We start from the raw sequence: 16,766 nt of genomic DNA, 5'->3' as shown, positions 1-16,766 counted from the left end.
CTTCACCCTCAAAAAAGCCGACTGCCGAAGAATTGATGCTTTTGAATTGTGGTGCTGGAGGAGACTCCTGAGAGTCCCCTGGACTGCAAGGAGATCAAACCTATCCATTCTAAAGGAAATCAAGCCTGAGTGTTCACTGGAAGGACAGATCCTGAAGCTGAGGCTCCAATACTTTGGCCATCTCATGAGAAGAGAAGACTCCTTGGAAAAGACCCTGATGTTGGGGAAATGTGAAGGCAAAAGGGGACGACAGAGGACGAGATGGTTGGACAGTGTCATCGAAGCTACCAACATGAATTTGTCCAAACTCTGGGAGGCAGTGGAAGACAGGAGGGCCTGGTGTGCTCTGGTCCATGGGGTCACGAAGAGCTGGACATGACTTAACAACTAAACAACAACAAAAATATCTACATAGGACTAAATTGTCACTTTTTAAAATAATGATCTTGCTTTTTTACAAGTGCTCATAAATAGATGGCCTGATAGTACTATATTCTTTCCCCTTAATTGGATTCAGGGATTCTACGTTGCTTTTATGGCTGTTCAAATATTTAGATTGATTATGTCTTTAAACAGACTTCTTTACATTTTGTTTTAATGGGTTTTATCACTTTTCCCCTCATGTTTTAACTGTACCCATTGCTTCAATGCACTCTCCTTCCTTGCACATATAAGTAGTATTTCTCATGCAATTGAAATGGGCACATTATTCTATGCACATTTTTTTTCCAAATGGATTTTTTTTTTCTAGAGGGCCATCTGCCAACCAACCATCAACGCGGCAGATATTGATAACTATCCATCAACTTGTTCAGAGCACAAATTCTGTGTGGCCTGCAAATAATCTAGGAAAGTGCAGCCTGAGGCAGACCTGTGAAACCTTTGCCCAAAATTGAATGCACCTCCTCATCGATCAATCGATCAATCAATCAATCAATCAAATTACATGGATCAATTCATCCTGGTTAAAACAGTCTGCATTCTAGAAATACATGCATGTTTCATACCCACACTGCAAATGTCCCATCACACAAGGCATATTACATTTTGTAGAACTCTCACCGGTTTTTCATTTTGTCCATGTGATTTTTATACATAAATACTTTCTGCAGCAGAAATGTGTCATGTCTGAAGTGCCCCTTAGAAGCATAGCTAAATGGACTTGGTTTTAATATCATACCCGTAACTTTCTGTTTTATACTGCTTCCATAAAATCAGATCATATAAGATAGATAGGTTCTTTTTTAAAAAAATCTCAAAAATAAGCCAGAAATGGTTATACTGATGAAGAAAGTTCCTTTGAAGTAATTTCAAATTCTGAACTTCAGGGAGATGTTCTATGATGCTAAATTAAATTGGAAGGATGAACCGCATGGATGGAAAAAGACCAGATAAAAAGAAGGCACACATTTATTCTGCCTGCATTACTCTCTGTTTGACCATTAGTAAAAGCACTTCATAGTTTGATTCAAAGGCTGACTAGCTCTTGCACCCATAATAGGATTTTCTTGCTTGAAAGCAAGTTGGGCCTTTTATCTTACCTGATTTTATCAAATAAAGGTTCTAATTCTGGAAGTTAGCTGTCACGTTTTTGAACATGATCTTACATGAAGTTAAATTTTGCCTGGGTAAGGACCGGGGGACTTAAGACTTTGCATGTGATCGTGTAGGACAAGAAATCTGGAATAACAAATGTGAGATTTCAAGAGCTCCTTAGCCTAATAAGGAAATATCATGAAATGTTTAGACATTACCACCGTTCTAGCAAAGCAAAGCAAAGCATGCTGCTTATATACCACCCTACAACATGTAAAGCACTCTCTGGGTGGTTTACAATCTATGTATGCAATCTACACATTGCCCCCCAGCAAACTGGGTACTCAATTTACTGATCTCAGAAGGACGGAAGCCTGAGTGAACCTCAAGCTGGCTACATGGGATTGTTGGCTGCAGTATGGCAATTTAGCCACTGCACCGTGAGGCTCACTCTATAACAACAGTTGATTTTGGAAGTCTGAAGACCAAAGTCTTGAGACAAATCTCAGACAACATGGGAAGCTGCACAGTTACAAGCAGAACTTACTTCAGTAGTAGAGAGTCTTTATCCTGTTACTCGTTTCACAGCTTTGTAATCTGCAGATTGGCTTGCTTTGTTGGATGATTGGTCATCCCAAAAGAAAAAGCACGCTTTCTTTTACAAATACAGCAGCTTTGATGATCCATCTCAGCAAGGATCATGTGCTACCATTTCCTAACTGCAAAGCCGGAGGTCTCATCTCTCTGTGTGTAGGCACTGCTTAGAAAATCGATGTCAAAAGTCCTATGGTCTCATGATGCTGTCCATAATAGATATCTTGGCCGTCAGCCACTGGGGGAAAATGTTTATTTAGATTCGATGATGCCAGCTCATTATAATCTAAATCCAGTATTTTAACTACTAGATCACACTAGTTCGTGGAAGGTGATCCAGAAACCATCAGCTCACTAGTGGAGTGTGGCCTGCCTTAACTTGGATGCCTGCTCTTTTATATAGCAGATTAGAGTGAAAGTTGACTTGTTTACAAAAATACTTTTTCTGTATTTAAAAGTCCTTAATATAAAGGCTGTTATGTTCAGGCAAGACTAGAGACTCCTTTATGTTTTCTTCCTTGAAAAAGATATTTTGTATATGCATTTGTTTTATCTGTGTGTAAAAAGGACTCGGTTTGTGAGTGTTGGTAGGAGGCTGACTTCGTCTGTGATCTGTAGAAGAAATGCCTTGGTAAGCTGTGATCAAAAGAAGGAAAACCTCTGCAATCATTCATTTGAGCGAGAATTAATAAAAGTATTAAATCAAAGAAGAGAGAAAGCAAATGACAAGTAAAAAAAACTACATAAATTAAATGAATTAAACAATAATACACCCAACTCTGCCTAGGATCTTTCATTCAGTTCAGAGGATCAAAATCAGAAGCAAAATACTCTTTAAATTTCACAGTATTACATAAATAAATATTCTTGTTTGGTTTTAAATAATAGGACCTTCAGAAGTGCATTTCTCCTACTGTTGCAAGAAGAATTTTAAGTCAGCTTGCTCATTGTTGAGCTACTCTTTTAAATAATGGCCTCAGATGTATAACATCTTGCCTTTGGAAGCATTCAGTCTAACTGCAAAACATTATCAGTCCCTACTGAATTTAAAACAGAACGCCTGCCCGCGTGGATAGGTAGGCTCCGAGGGCTACTTCCTGACACCACCAGTTAAACAGTACAGGCAAGGAAAATCTCTGTTGGAAGCAGTGGCTCTTCTTCCTATTTGGGGGTCACAGACTACTTACAGAATCTGACAAAAGCTATGGACCCCCTCAACAGAAAAAGGCACACAAGCACATCTAGTTTTCCCCTTACAAAGAAAATTGTTAAAGTCATGGGAAAATCATAAAAGGGGGGGGGGAGATAATGGTTTACAGACTCTCTGAAGCCCACACATGGACTTCCCCGGGTGCATGTACTTGAGGTTAAAAAGCACAGATCTGAGGGCTTGGAGAGCACAAGGAAGCACCGCTTGGTGAGATCAGCTGTCTTCTGCCATGCCCGCATTGCCAGAATGGGTTTCCCCCCCTTCCAGACCAGTCTGTACCCATTTCCTTAGAGGGTGCATGTGGACAGTTGACATCAGAACAATGTGCAAAACAAAAGAAGGCAGTGGGGAAGAGCATGGCTGCTGTGGAAAAGAAAGGAAACCTGCTGCAAAGGAAAATGCGACAGAGCCATAAACTAGCCATTTGGGCATTAAGAGTGAGCAGAACCATGTCCTATGCACTCCACCCTGAGGCATGGGTAGGAGCCCCCTTCATGAAAAAGGTGGAAGAGACTGTAATGGGCCCCACAGAAAGAAAGGGGGGGTTAAAGAAAGTTAACAGTATCTATATGTGGGTGATCACAGAACAAAGGAAGGCTAATTGCCTTAGAGAGAGAACAAAGGAGTCGACAGTGGATGTCTGAGCCAGCGGAGCCTACAGGCAATGCCCTGAGAGCTCTTTTATTTACTTAGCATGATTACATAGTATGTTATGAGAGAGACAGATAGGATACTAGTTACCTAATTGTAACCACGATTGGTTAAAATAACCCTTTGATCTTGCGCTCTACCTCTAAGTGAAAGGGCAGAATAAGGGGTTACCCTGCCCGCTAACAGCTGCCGCTTCCTGCCAGGAGTGTATGCAGGTCACTGGAACAGAATGCAGCTACAGCCTTTAAGCAGAAGTTTCCCACATCTATTCTCCTTCTAAGTTAGGAACAGCTTGATTTGCTCTAGGACCTGTATGTTCTTCTTTCTGGCTATACAGGGTATCTGCAAAGCTCTTCTCCAGCACCATATTTCAAACAAATCATTTTCCCCCTGTCAGCTTTCTTTACTGCCCAGTTTTCACACCTATACATGGTGATCAGGAATACAAGAGTGTGGATGATCTTGGTCTTGGTCTGCAGTGACACATCCTTATACTTGATGATCCTTTCCATTGAGGCCTTCCAAGTCTCAATCTTCTAATTTTTCTTGGCTACAGTCTCCATCTGGATTTATGGCTGAATGAAAGTATACAAAGATCTCTAACTGGTTCATTTTCTTCATTGTTGACATTAAAGTTGTGCAGCTCTTCAGTAGTCATGATTTTTGTCTCCTTAATGTTCAACTGCAGTCCTGCTTTCACACATTCTTCTTTCACTTTAATCAGAAGTTATTTCAAGTCATTGCTGTTTTTAGCCGTCTCTAAGAAACTTGGGGTTAAAAAGGACCCTGAGAGGTTCTTCACTCCCACTCCATCTTATAGTATGGTATAATAACAATCTCCACAGGGGTTGTTATCTTAATCTGTTCTGAGGAGGGGGAACTGTTCTGTGGCACCTTAAACTCCCCCAAAAGCTTATTATACCAGTAAAGAAGGTACACAACTACACACAAGATAGAAATATGTTGGTTTTGTCCCCAGACCAGCAGCTTTTCTCTTCTTTCCCATCCTTTTAATTCTTTTTTTGTTCTTCTTTTCTTTTTTGGCTGGTCTTCCTCTTCCAGTACTCATTCAGCTTCACAGAGCAGAGCCCCACCCCCACCCCCCCTTTCCCCTTTTTCTTTCATTTCTCCCTTTCCCCTTTTTTGAAATTCTCTCTCTCTCTCTCTCTCTCCCTGCACCTCAGTTCTCATTCATCTGACAGTTTCTGGTGTTTCAACCTATAAATTACTGTGATATAACAGTTAGACTGCTGCAGTAAGATCAGAATGAGTCATATCTATGCATAGCCATGGAGCTCAATTATCATCATCTCAGGAGAGCTAGAAGGAACCTTACAGATCATCAAGTCATGCCCCCTGTCAGGGAGGCACATGGGGAATTGAACTACCAACCTCTGGTTCCACAGCCAGATACTTCAACCACTGATCACTGGCATTGTGTCTTCAGCATATGCTGCTCCGCAGTTTCGTTTTGGAGATAAAATGAAATAACCTGATTTATCCTCACTCCTCTCTCCCCACCCCCACCCCTTATCATGAATTCCTCTTCCTTACCTATGGTCATTTAAATAAACAAACCTGTGATGAAAGAAAACAAATACAATCCCAGATTTCTTTTAAAAATGCAGCTGCATTGCACATCTTGTAAACAGAGAGTCTAGTGGAGGAAGATGTATAAACAAACACAAGTCTGAAATTAAATGGAGCTCACAAAATACAAAGCAAGGAGAGAAAGGAGGTCGAAGAAAGCAGAACATAAAGATTCCATTTAAAAAACTATGTTGCCTCACCATAGCTGTGTTTACAAGAAGATGACAAACAACAAACAGCATCCTCTCGGTGTGTATCTTCATCCATTTTTCTTGTGCCTCTTGATATCCAGAAATGAAACTCTTCACTTTTTTGTGTGTGAATTATTTTAGTAACCCCTGAATTTACTAAACAAGATCGTTATCTCTGTTGGCCAGATAACCTACTTTCTAGGGAGGGAAAGAGGACAAAAGCAATGTCCCCACAGCATAAAAGGAAACGATTAGAAAAATTGCTAGCTGAGGTTTCTTTTAAGTTTCTAGGTGACTTTCCAAAGATGAGAAGGTTATGTAAGATCAGTTTTACGAGGGGGAGGGAGAAGGAAGGTGTTTTTCCAGCAACACTCTGGCGAATTTGTGTCTGCAATTAAAGATACGGTAGTTCTACTCCTTTTTTTAAAAAAATCACAGTAGCTACAGGTATTGATCAGATTGACAAACTATTTTGGTTTTCAGAAAATTGTGGGAGTGCAGGCAATTAGTTCTTCTTTGAACTCAAATCCATCTAGAAATTATGCCTTACAAGCCTTTAAATAAAAACCTAAGATGTTTGCTTTGTTTTATTTCACTGCTGCCTTTCTCCCAAAATTGAGATGGTGTGTAATGTTTTTTTAAAAGGATATCGAAGAATGAACACATGCTTCATGTATGAGCCCTGGTATGGAGAAAAAAGTTCTGGTGTAAAAGCGCATTTGATATTACAGATGTTTTTAATTTCTGGAAAAATTCCTTTTTGCTACACAGTAGAAGTACAGAAGAAAATAGCTGCAAGTTCCCTAGACTCCTCGCCTTTCTCATTAACTGGCACTTAAAGTCTCAATAACTTACTCTGGAACATTTGTAGGAGAAAGAATTAAAACCGTTTTATTTACTTACGGTTGCTTGAAACTACAGACCTGTGTATGCTTCTCTCTTTAGTGCACACATCCTCAGCAACCAACTGAACAGATCAACAGCAAACAACTGCCACCAGCAGATGAAAGAGATGGAAAAAAACACTCAGCAGAGAGGTGGGACTGTCTTTGAATTCAGAGGCTGGAAAGAACATTAGTTAGTGCTGAACAAATAGATAATCACCTCAGCCCAGAAAAGCACCTCCAATCACACAAACTACAGGCAGCACGCAAGTTTGTAAATAAAACTCCAATGTTTGATTTCATCCAGATGATGTCTTTTTCAAACAGAAGGCACTTTGACTCATAGAAAGCTAACTCCCAGCTCCTGTCAATTTGCCCACCTGTCAGCTGTTGATCCATCACCATCATCCAGAAACTTGAAAAAGTTACTTTCTTGTACTATAACCCCAGAAACACACCCCCCACCCGCTGTCAGTACGTCCATGGGCCATCATAACTGCAGGATTGTAGGAACAGCAGAGCTAACAGTAACTAAGTTTCCCGAGTTTTGCACATCCTACTCAGATCTACAACATCTCCCAACTAGTAGGAATGGCTTTCAGGTAGTGTGGTAGGGGATGCAGCAGGGGAACTTTCTGTTGGACAAGAGGAACCAAGGCTTTGAGTCTCAACTCAGATAAAAAAAACTGAAGAGAAAGAGGAAGTGGCCTTTTAATATTATGGCCATAAAAGAACAGCCCATGATGGGGTTCCACTGCTTCTTTAAAAGGATTGCCTGCTTATTTGTCATGCTCAGACTTGACCCACCTGTGAAACTGCATAGAGGAAAGGACAGACAACTCTTTCCCCATCCCAACCCTCCCCAAATTGCAACCGTTGAGGAAACCTTATAAGCAAACAAGAAGAGAGTGAAAAGAATGTAAAATCCCTTTCCGTTGTTCATTCCTTTAGGATAGAGGGATTTCTAAATGGACAAGAAGGATGAAACAAGGAACGCTCATGCTCGATTCATATCACATCTCCTTTAAAGTGTCTATCTGAAAGGCATTCCCCAAAGTACTAACATTTCTTGTGTCACTTTAATGCCAGTTTAGAAGTTACTGTGCAAAGTTTTGTGACCGCAGCATTATTCACATTCTAAACTTTCCTTTGTGGGACACCTAAGGATGCCGGCCCATTCGGACCAAGAGGGCACTGCCCCCTTCAGGCCTAGGCTACCAAACAAGCCCATTCTTGCCGTCCTCCCTATCAGGCTAGCATTTCTCACTCTGTAACTTTGGCTTAAGTGGAGGAGAGGGTGGTTTAAAAGGCTGGTAGAAGCCACACCTCTCATGAGTGGAGAGCATCAGGTATGATGGTGTGGAAATCTACTGAACCAAGGTAAGAGACTATACTTCAGTTCAACTGTGTGTTAAATGTTAAGACCCTGCCTTGTAGCATCACTGCAAGAAAGGAGAAAGCACCCAGGATTCAGTCGCTTCTACTCTAGTGTCACTTTTCATTGGCCTTGCACTAGCTCTCACACTTGGGCACCCATCTCCCAGCTGCCAACAAGTCTAATTGGCAAGGTCTAATTGACTCAGATCAAAGGGGTGGGTGAAAAGGTGTTCCTTTGCTAAGAAGGTGTGTGCCATCCTTTGCCAACAATGCCCTTCTCGTTCTGCACAGGACAACCTCTGTGCAAAAGAGCTGATGGAAGCTGATACAGTATTAGGGATGCCAACCTCAGAAAACCTGTTTCAGAACATTTCCATCCATCTGGACATTCTTTGAATAACCTGAAAGCCACCCTTGTGGGGCGGGTGTGGGTGGGTGTGGACCTGACTACAAAATGAGACTTGAAAGAGAAATTAGATGTTGGAGACCCACTTAAAGGGGCTGAATATCAATCAAGGGTTCTTAAGTCATTGCCAAGTGTGAATTCCCACAGTTTGCCACTTGTATCAGCTCTGCTATTGTTACCTTGTAGACTTGATACTTTTCACAGCCTGAGAGCTCTATTCTGTTATTAATGAACCATTTGCCTTTTGTTGACTATCTGTATCCCTAACAGGTGGTGGAGCCATGTATAAATATGACAGCCACATAGCCTCACCCTCGTGTCTGAGAAAGTGGATTTTATCCATGAAAGCTCACATTAAAATGCAACAGTTAGCCTTTAAAGTGCCACAATGTTCTTCACGCTCTCTTTCACTTCTTTTTGTGGAAAAAAAATACCTTAAACTGGATGTTGTTTACAACTTAAATATTTGGACTGGCCTGTTATCTGATTAATATAGTTGTTTCCCAACTATCTTTTCAGAACCATCTCTTTCTTCTTATTTTACAGGCTTCTTTAATCAGGGTTATTTCTGATTACCATGCATAGATATGAAAATCAGAAAAGAAAGAAAGCTGACAGGAAAAAGAATTGATCCATTTGAAAGTTGCTGCTGGAGCAGAATCTTAAGGATACCATGAGCTGCCAAAAAGATACATAAGTGGTTTCTAGATCTAATCAAGCTTGAATTCTCACTAGAAATGAAAATTACTAAACTGAGGCTATAGCAAGAGAAAACAAGATTAGCTGGAAGAGAGTACTGTTAGAAAATGTTGAAGGAAGCAGGAAGAGAGGATTACTTAAATATAAGAAGGATTGATTCAGTATGAGAGCCACATGTCCCCCCTTTGGAAGACCTTCACTGGTATGTTAATAATAAGACCTTTAGAAATTCATAAATTCACAGTGCCACTATAAATTGTAATTTACTTGACATCACAGACATCTCTCTCTCTCTCCAAAGTTCTGATCAAAACAGCATCTGCCTGATCTCAGGTATGAAGCACCACACATCTATCAGAAAACATATTTCTACAGCCCCTAACGAGACAAAAGACTGCATAGAAATGTGATGAAATCAATGTGCAAAATGGGGACTAGCCAGCTGTTCTCCATATGAGATGTATAGCTAAGTGTTTACTGACATTTGAGAAAGCAGCTTAGCACTCCACTGTCATACCATCGGTTTCTATTCCACAAGGAAAATTGCACATTTCTTTATAGAGGCACCCCTTCACTGGAGGGCAGAACACAGATGATCAGTACAGGAAGCAATCTGGACGAATGTACAGTCCATGGCAAATAAGGATGAATCTTTTATCTTGGTATGGAATTTAGCCCCACTTTCTTTCATACTGTAGCAGTCATTTCTGGGAGATTAGCACTACAGCATTCCCTAGACAAACAGTATTTTTCCCTCCACCACATTCTTAGGGGAATGTCATGGCAAAAGGTGTATTTCTACAGCATGACCTATCGGTGGCAAGGCTATGACACAGTCCTATTATCAGCATCCCAAGTAGTCAAAAATAAACCAGCAGCTGAGTCAAATCCAGAAGGGGTGATTTGTTAAATTATAGGACAGCAAGAGAATAAAATTGGAGGCCCTGAATCAGGAGAATTATAAATAACCTGTCCTCTTTTTTTTCTGCCTTGCAGCCCATACCATAAAAGAAGTCTCACAGGTTACTCAAGATACATTTTTAGAAGTTAGCCATATCTTCTTTCAAAAGTTTGCTTATACTTTCAATTTAACTTTGGATGTTTACCATTAGAAGTAAACATTGTTATAGATGACAATATCAGAATGATCTGAAGGCAAATGATAGAACTGATCATGTACAGCTGAAGCTCGGGTCCAGACCCCACCGCCTGCCTGGAACATAACTAGTCTTTAGGATGCGCCATAAGATAAATGAACTATGCTGTTAATAAACATCAGGGACTGTTATAGGCCCACATGCACTGGAAAAAGTTGTGTATCGTGCTTTTGAAGGCTCATGAAAGTGCTGATACTACACTATAGAACAGCAACAATGGTAATAATGATACCCCTTTGTATCTGACAGCATAAGGAATTCTCTACATCCCATTTGAATGTTGTTTTGTAAAACGGAGACTTTAAATCACAACATTTGTAACATTCGTCAGAGAAAATATGGGGCAAAAGGGAGTATATTACTGTACGCTGCTTGTTAAATATTTTTGGAAAATTAGATTGACTTAGTCTAAACCTTTCTGCAGTATAAAGCAAAACTTACCCAATTCTTGTACTATACTGCCATCTATTGCACAAATGCACATTCAGAAGTGTACAGAAATGACTCTAGCAAGAACTAGAAGGGATCAGTTTATGTATAAATAGGTCATTTACATCCGCCATCTATTTTACATTATACAGGCTAAAAATCAAGGCATCCATCGTATACTTTCATTGTGTCTAACACAGGTCAATTTTCCAAAGCAGGTCCCAAACACTTTTTCTTCTTCTGACTTAAGTAAAGATGGAGAATCTTCCAGTGTCATTTTCTTCCAGGTTTTGATTTAAAAAAAACAAACACCTCAAATTCTTTCAAACTAAACAATGACAAAAAGGCAAATGTTGGTCAATAAACTACAGTAATTGAAATAAATTCTCCCCCATTTGCACAAGCCATATTTAATACATAGCTGTTCCCAATTCATGACAACCCTAGGAAGTATTCCACTCTAAAGGGCCCAACCGTTAACAGCCCTGATCAGGTGTTGCAGACTAAACACCATGGCTTCCTTCTTTGAGACAATCACTCTCATGTCATGTCTTTTTTTTTCTACTGCCTACAACTTTTCCTAGCATCATCATCTTTTCCAAGGAGATTTGTTTGCCCAAAATATGCCCAATCCATGATAGCATTCCTTTAGTCATGTTAACTCTGACTGAGAGTTCAGCTTTGATTTGATTTAGAACTCACTTATTTGTCCTCCTATCAGTCCGCAGAGCTCTCCACCAACACAATATTTTCAATTAATCTATTTTTTCCCATCATCTTTCTTCATTGTCTGGCCTTCGCTGTCTGTAAAGTAATTGGAATTACCATAGTATGATTGATCATGGCCTTGTTCTTCCTAGACACATCCTTACACTTTATTTTATTTTATTTTTTTATTAGACTTATATGCCGCCCATCTAGACATTGTCTACCCTGGGTGGCTCACAACAGATAAAATAAAAAAAATTGACATATAAGTACAATTTCACAACAATTTAACAATAAACAGACATGCAAGATGGAGAATCAAAGATAAGTTAAGTGGTACCCGGAGGGAAGGCCTGCCTAAATAGCCAGGTTTTAAGTTGGCTTTTGAAAATGCCCAGCGAGGGGGCCAAACGGATCTCGGAGGGGAGATTGTTCCAAAGACGGGGAGCCACTGCTGAGAAGGCCCAGTTTCTTGTTTTTTTCTTTCTGGACCTCCCTCAGTGTTAGGCTCCTCAGCCACCCCTCCTGGCTGGAGCGAGTGATCCGAGTAGATCTAGGTGGGAGGAGGCATTCTGTCAAGTATCGAGGTCCTAAACCATTTAGGGTTTTATATGTAATCATTAAAACTTTGAAATCAATGCGGAAGCGAACGGGCAGCCAATGCAAGGCAGCCAGAGTGGGAGAGATATGTTGATATTTTCTCACCCCACTAAGAAGTCTGGCCACCGTGTTCTGCACCATTTGTAGCTTCCGCATCAATCTCAGAGGTAGCCCCACGTAGAGTGCATTACAGTAGTCTAATCTCTGTCTTGTCCGGGTACAGCCTCAGCCCTTTTTCCTGCATCCATTGCAGAACAGCCTCCAAACAGCACTGAAGAGACAGAACAGCATCCACTGTGGTTGAAGAAAAGGAGATGTAGAGCTAAGTGTCATCAGTGTATTGATGGCACGATGCCCTACACCTCCTGATGACCTCACCCAGTGGTCTCATATAGATATTAAACAACATTGGGGAGATGATCAAGCCCTTCGGAATTCCACAACTGAGGCTCCACGGGGGCCCGAGACCCTTTCTCCAAGCCAGACCCTCTGAGGACGCTTCTCCAAGAAGGATTGGAGCCAGGCAAACGGCAGGCCACTAATTCCCAGGTCGGAGAGCCTTCTCAGGAGGATATAATGGTCGACAGTATAAAAGGCAGCTGAGATATTGAGGAGGCCCATTTGAATGTTGTTTCATCCAAATGCACCTGAAGTTGATTAGCCACCACCCTCTCCACCACTTTACTAATGAAAGAAACATTGGCGACAGGCCTGTAATTGCCAATATCATCAACCACCAAGTTTGGTTTTTTTCCCTAATGGGCCTAATGAGTGTCTCCCTGAGGGCAGGAGGAACCTTGCCCTCCAGGAGAGACCCATTAACTATCGCTGTGGCCCATTCAGTTGTTATAGGCCTGGCTGCTTTGAGTAGCCAGGCCGGACAAGGGTCAAGGGATGAGGTGGTGGCCAGATAGTGGTCAAGTGCTTTGTCCATAATATCTGGGGTCACAGACTTTAGGAGTTAATTGCCTGTCCAAATCTCATTCTTTTTCTGATTTCTTGGCTGCAGTCTCCATTTTAATGGATAATTGCACCGAGGTGAAGAAAATCATCAATAATTCCAGTTTCTTCACTATCAGTATAAAAGATATGTATTTCTTACGCAGTCATAATTTTTGTCTTATTGTTCAACTATAACCCTGTTTTTGCACATTCTTCTTTAACTTTCTTCAGTTATTCCCAGGTTTTGTCAGTACCGTGGTGTCATCTGCATAGGATAATAATACATTTAGGGGGAGGATTTCTATGACATGTCATTCCCCCCCCCACAACCTATATTTGGGTTTATGGGTGGGTTTGAACATATTTATGAGTAATCTGGTAAGAAAGGCCAGATTACTCATAAACATATTTGAATTTGCTTATGGGTAGGTTGCAGAGAAAATATGAGATGTCATAGAAATCCTCCCTCTAATAATCTTACAAATACTGTACAGAACTGGAAGGGACCCAGTGGATCCTCAAGTCCAACTCTTGGAGGCACGGTGGGGATTCAAACTCCTAACCTTTGGCTCTGCATGCCTAAACTGTTCATATTCCTTCTACTACTTCCCCTTCCTCTTTCATCTCAATCTAATCTAGTTTTTTGTATATTAATTCTGCATATAGATTGAACATAGAGATAAATTTCATCCTTGTCTAAGATATTTGATCATTAGAAATAATTAACTAGAATCGTAATACCCGGCAGCATAAGCCAAATGGAACACATCACAGTGAATGCTTTCCACACAAAACATGACTTGACATGTGACAAGAAATACAAATTTCATCAGCTTAACTTGCAGCATTTTGCTGCTGAGATTTATACCGAGGTATCAGGATTCTGGCCGTTGTGTTTCTCCATAGTTTTAACAGTGGCCTCTTGTTCAGAGTATAAGTGGTCGACCAGACCAGATGGGTGGGATATAAATCAAATAAATAAATAAATAAGGTACATCACTGTGGGAACATCCTAAGAAAGACATCCTATGCATGTTTTATTCAGGAAAAAAAGCTCAGTATATTTGCTAATATTTAAGTGTAAATTTATACAAAACAACAAATTTCATGTAAGATTGTATCATTGATTTTATTATTGTTGTTGTTATTATTACAAAGATCCAAAATCAGATTCCTGTGGAGACAAGGATCCAGCGAAAACAGCAATTAAATGTTAAGACAAAGAACCAGGACGGGTCACCAACGACGCTCATGCCATTCACGGTAAGGAATTGCGACAAACACAAAAAAGCACTGAGGATCTTCAACGCATCATGATTTTATCAGGTTGGGTCCTGGTTTTAAATGAAGGCTTAAGCAGAAGACCCTCTTCGGTTAGTTTGACTCCAGTTTGAAATTACTGGATTAATTCCCAACAAGACTTTCTAAGCATGAGAGTAAGCCTAGCTGCAATTCACCTCTTGGTTACTTTCAGGTGTGCTTTTATTTCGGCGAAAAAAGAAAAAAACGTGGGTGAGGTGTAGTTTGACCGCAAACTAAAGCCTGCGGCAGCCCTTCCTCCCTTAGGGTTGGGTTTAGGGCTTATCAGGCAAATTTTCTCACCCCCACCCTCACCCCAGGGCAGGAGACACACCTATTTTGAACTGCAACACTTAATTGCAGCCGAGAGTTTCTCTCTCTTTCTCGGCTTTATAATCTCTATGGTTTTCATCAGGCTAGAGCGCCGCTCGAAGAGGGAGGAAGTGAACCACGAGGAAGCTGTCCCTTTGCAATGCGCATGCGTCGGGCGCTGTTTTTAAAAACGGCGGCGCGCGGCTTGGTCCTGTCCTTTGCTGAGGATGGAGCTTGTTAACGGCCGGTTCTTCTTAACAGGTAGTGACCCGCTCCGGAGGTGGCCTCTGGCAGAGCTCCGTCCGAAAGGGAGAAAAAGAGGCGATAGGGGGGAGAGGGGGAAGGAAGGAGGTCGACCCCTTCAATCCCATTTCTGTGCTATGCTCGAAGCAGCCCAGGGGGAATAATAGGCTGGATGTGGTGTGCGTTTGGGATGAGGTGGGGAGAGGGAGCCTTTTGGTCCTCTAGAGCAGTGGTCCTCAACCTTGGGCCTCCAGATGTTCTTGGACTTCAACTCCCAGAAATCCTGGCCAGCAGAGATGGTGGTGAAGGCTTCTGGGAGTTGTAGTTCAAGAACATCTGGAGGCCCAAGGTTGAGGACCATTGCTCTAGAGCACTGGTTCTTAACCTTGGGTTACTCAGGAGTTTTGGACTGCAACTCCCAGAAGCCTTCACCACCAGCTGTCCTGACTGGGGTTTCTGGGAGTTGCAGTTCAAAAGCATCTGAGTAACAAAGGTTAAGAACCACTGCTCTAGAGCACTGGTTCTTAACCTTTGTTGCTCAGATGTTTTTGCACTGCAACTCCCAGAAGCCTTTACTATTAGCTCTGCTGGCTGAGGGTTCTGGGAGTTGCAGTTCAAAAACACCTGAGTAACAAAGGTTAAGAACTACTGCTCTAGAGGTTTCGAACTTACTGTTGGCCTTGCTGGCTGAGGATTCTGGGCACTGAAGTCCAGTCGCTGACGTAGCCCCGCGTTTCTCAAAGTGAGGTCCCCAGAGGTTCTTGGACTGCAGCTCCTAGAAATCCTGGCCAGCACTGCTAATGATGAAGGCTTCTGGGAACTGCAGTCCCAGAACACCCGAGGGCCCCCAGTTTGAGGACCACTGAGCCCATCGCTATCTACGACTTCAGCTGGCTGGGGTTTTCTGTGTTCTCTTCTGCAAGACATACAGGGAGTAAAAGAGTGGGAGAGTCGGATAAGAAGCACACCCACTCTATAAGGGTACTACATTATGGAGAAAGAGTGATAAATGAATGCACACTGGACAACAACTGCCTCAGCAAACGTGGCTTTCTTCCCCTTTGTTGCCTTTGTGCATAACTTTATTTAGGACTCAAAAGAAATATACAGTAATAGTAAATTAGAGGGGAGGATTTCTATGATGTGCCTCTCCCCCCCCCCCCCGTAAACTACATTTGAGCCTATGGTTTGAACATGTTTTGGGGTAATCTGGTGAGAAAGCCCAGATTACTCATAAACATGCTTGAACTGGTTTATGGGTTCAAATGGAGGTTGCAGAGAAAAGTTGAAATGGCATAGAAATACTCCTTCTAATACTCTCTCTAGTAATAATAAGCTTAGAAATGCAGAGCTGGAAGGGAACTAATGGGTCATCAAGTCCAGCCCCTGTCAAGGAGGCACAGCAGGGAATTGAACGCACAACCGCTCCCTAAACCACTGAGTTATCCCCCTGACCATGTCCAGACTGGGGCAGCAGCTTCCCATTCTGAGAACAAGCATACATACCTAAATGTTCCTACTGCAGAAAATAGGAAGTAACTACATAACTATCCCCAAGTTAAGTTAGGTTTCCTAAAATGATTTTGAGCTACAATTTCCCTGTATTAAATATGCCCTTTTTCTTAATGTTCATTCATTAATCAAAGCAGTGGCTACACCACCTTTTGAGGTATCTCACAAATAACATAGAAATAACAACATCAAAATGAGCAGTATTTTAAATGGAAACAATTCTATCCTGAAAGCTATTAGGATCCTTTTTGCAGGGCAGCTGTTGGGAGGGGAAAATCTGGTGTTTTCCTAACCTGAATTCCCCTTAAGGAGCAGTTCGTGGACATTTTCCTTCTCCCTTCCCCTTCTCATGTGTTACTTAGCTCTGAATACATTCCTAATTGTATTATAAGATCGTTTTTTGGAAGAGAAACCAAGAGGAATGGG

At 41.5% G+C, this 16,766-nt stretch overlaps 1 protein-coding gene across 6 annotated transcripts in view; it reads left to right on the top strand.

The window, feature by feature from the left end:
• The first annotated feature begins 14,711 nt into the window (after positions 1-14,711).
• MCPH1 (microcephalin 1) overlaps positions 14,712-16,766 on the top strand; it is a 143,746-nt gene continuing 141,691 nt past the window's right edge. For 4 of the 6 annotated variants that reach the window (XM_073000626.2, XM_073000636.2, XM_073000643.2 and 1 more), the window contains exon 1: positions 14,713-14,846. In XM_073000626.2, coding sequence (XP_072856727.2) covers positions 14,813-14,846 — 34 coding nt within the window. In that variant the 5' untranslated portion in view covers positions 14,713-14,812. Of the gene's footprint in view, positions 14,847-16,766 lie in introns of all 6 variants that reach the window. The other 2 variants (XM_020797817.3, XM_073000623.2) reach the window with 1 other exon arrangement.

Source organism: Pogona vitticeps, chromosome 1 (genome assembly GCF_051106095.1).
Source record: "Pogona vitticeps strain Pit_001003342236 chromosome 1, PviZW2.1, whole genome shotgun sequence".
Lineage (NCBI taxonomy): Eukaryota > Metazoa > Chordata > Lepidosauria > Squamata > Agamidae > Pogona > Pogona vitticeps.
Note: the sequence above shows the minus strand (reverse complement) of the source record. Positions and strands in the feature narration are given on the sequence as shown.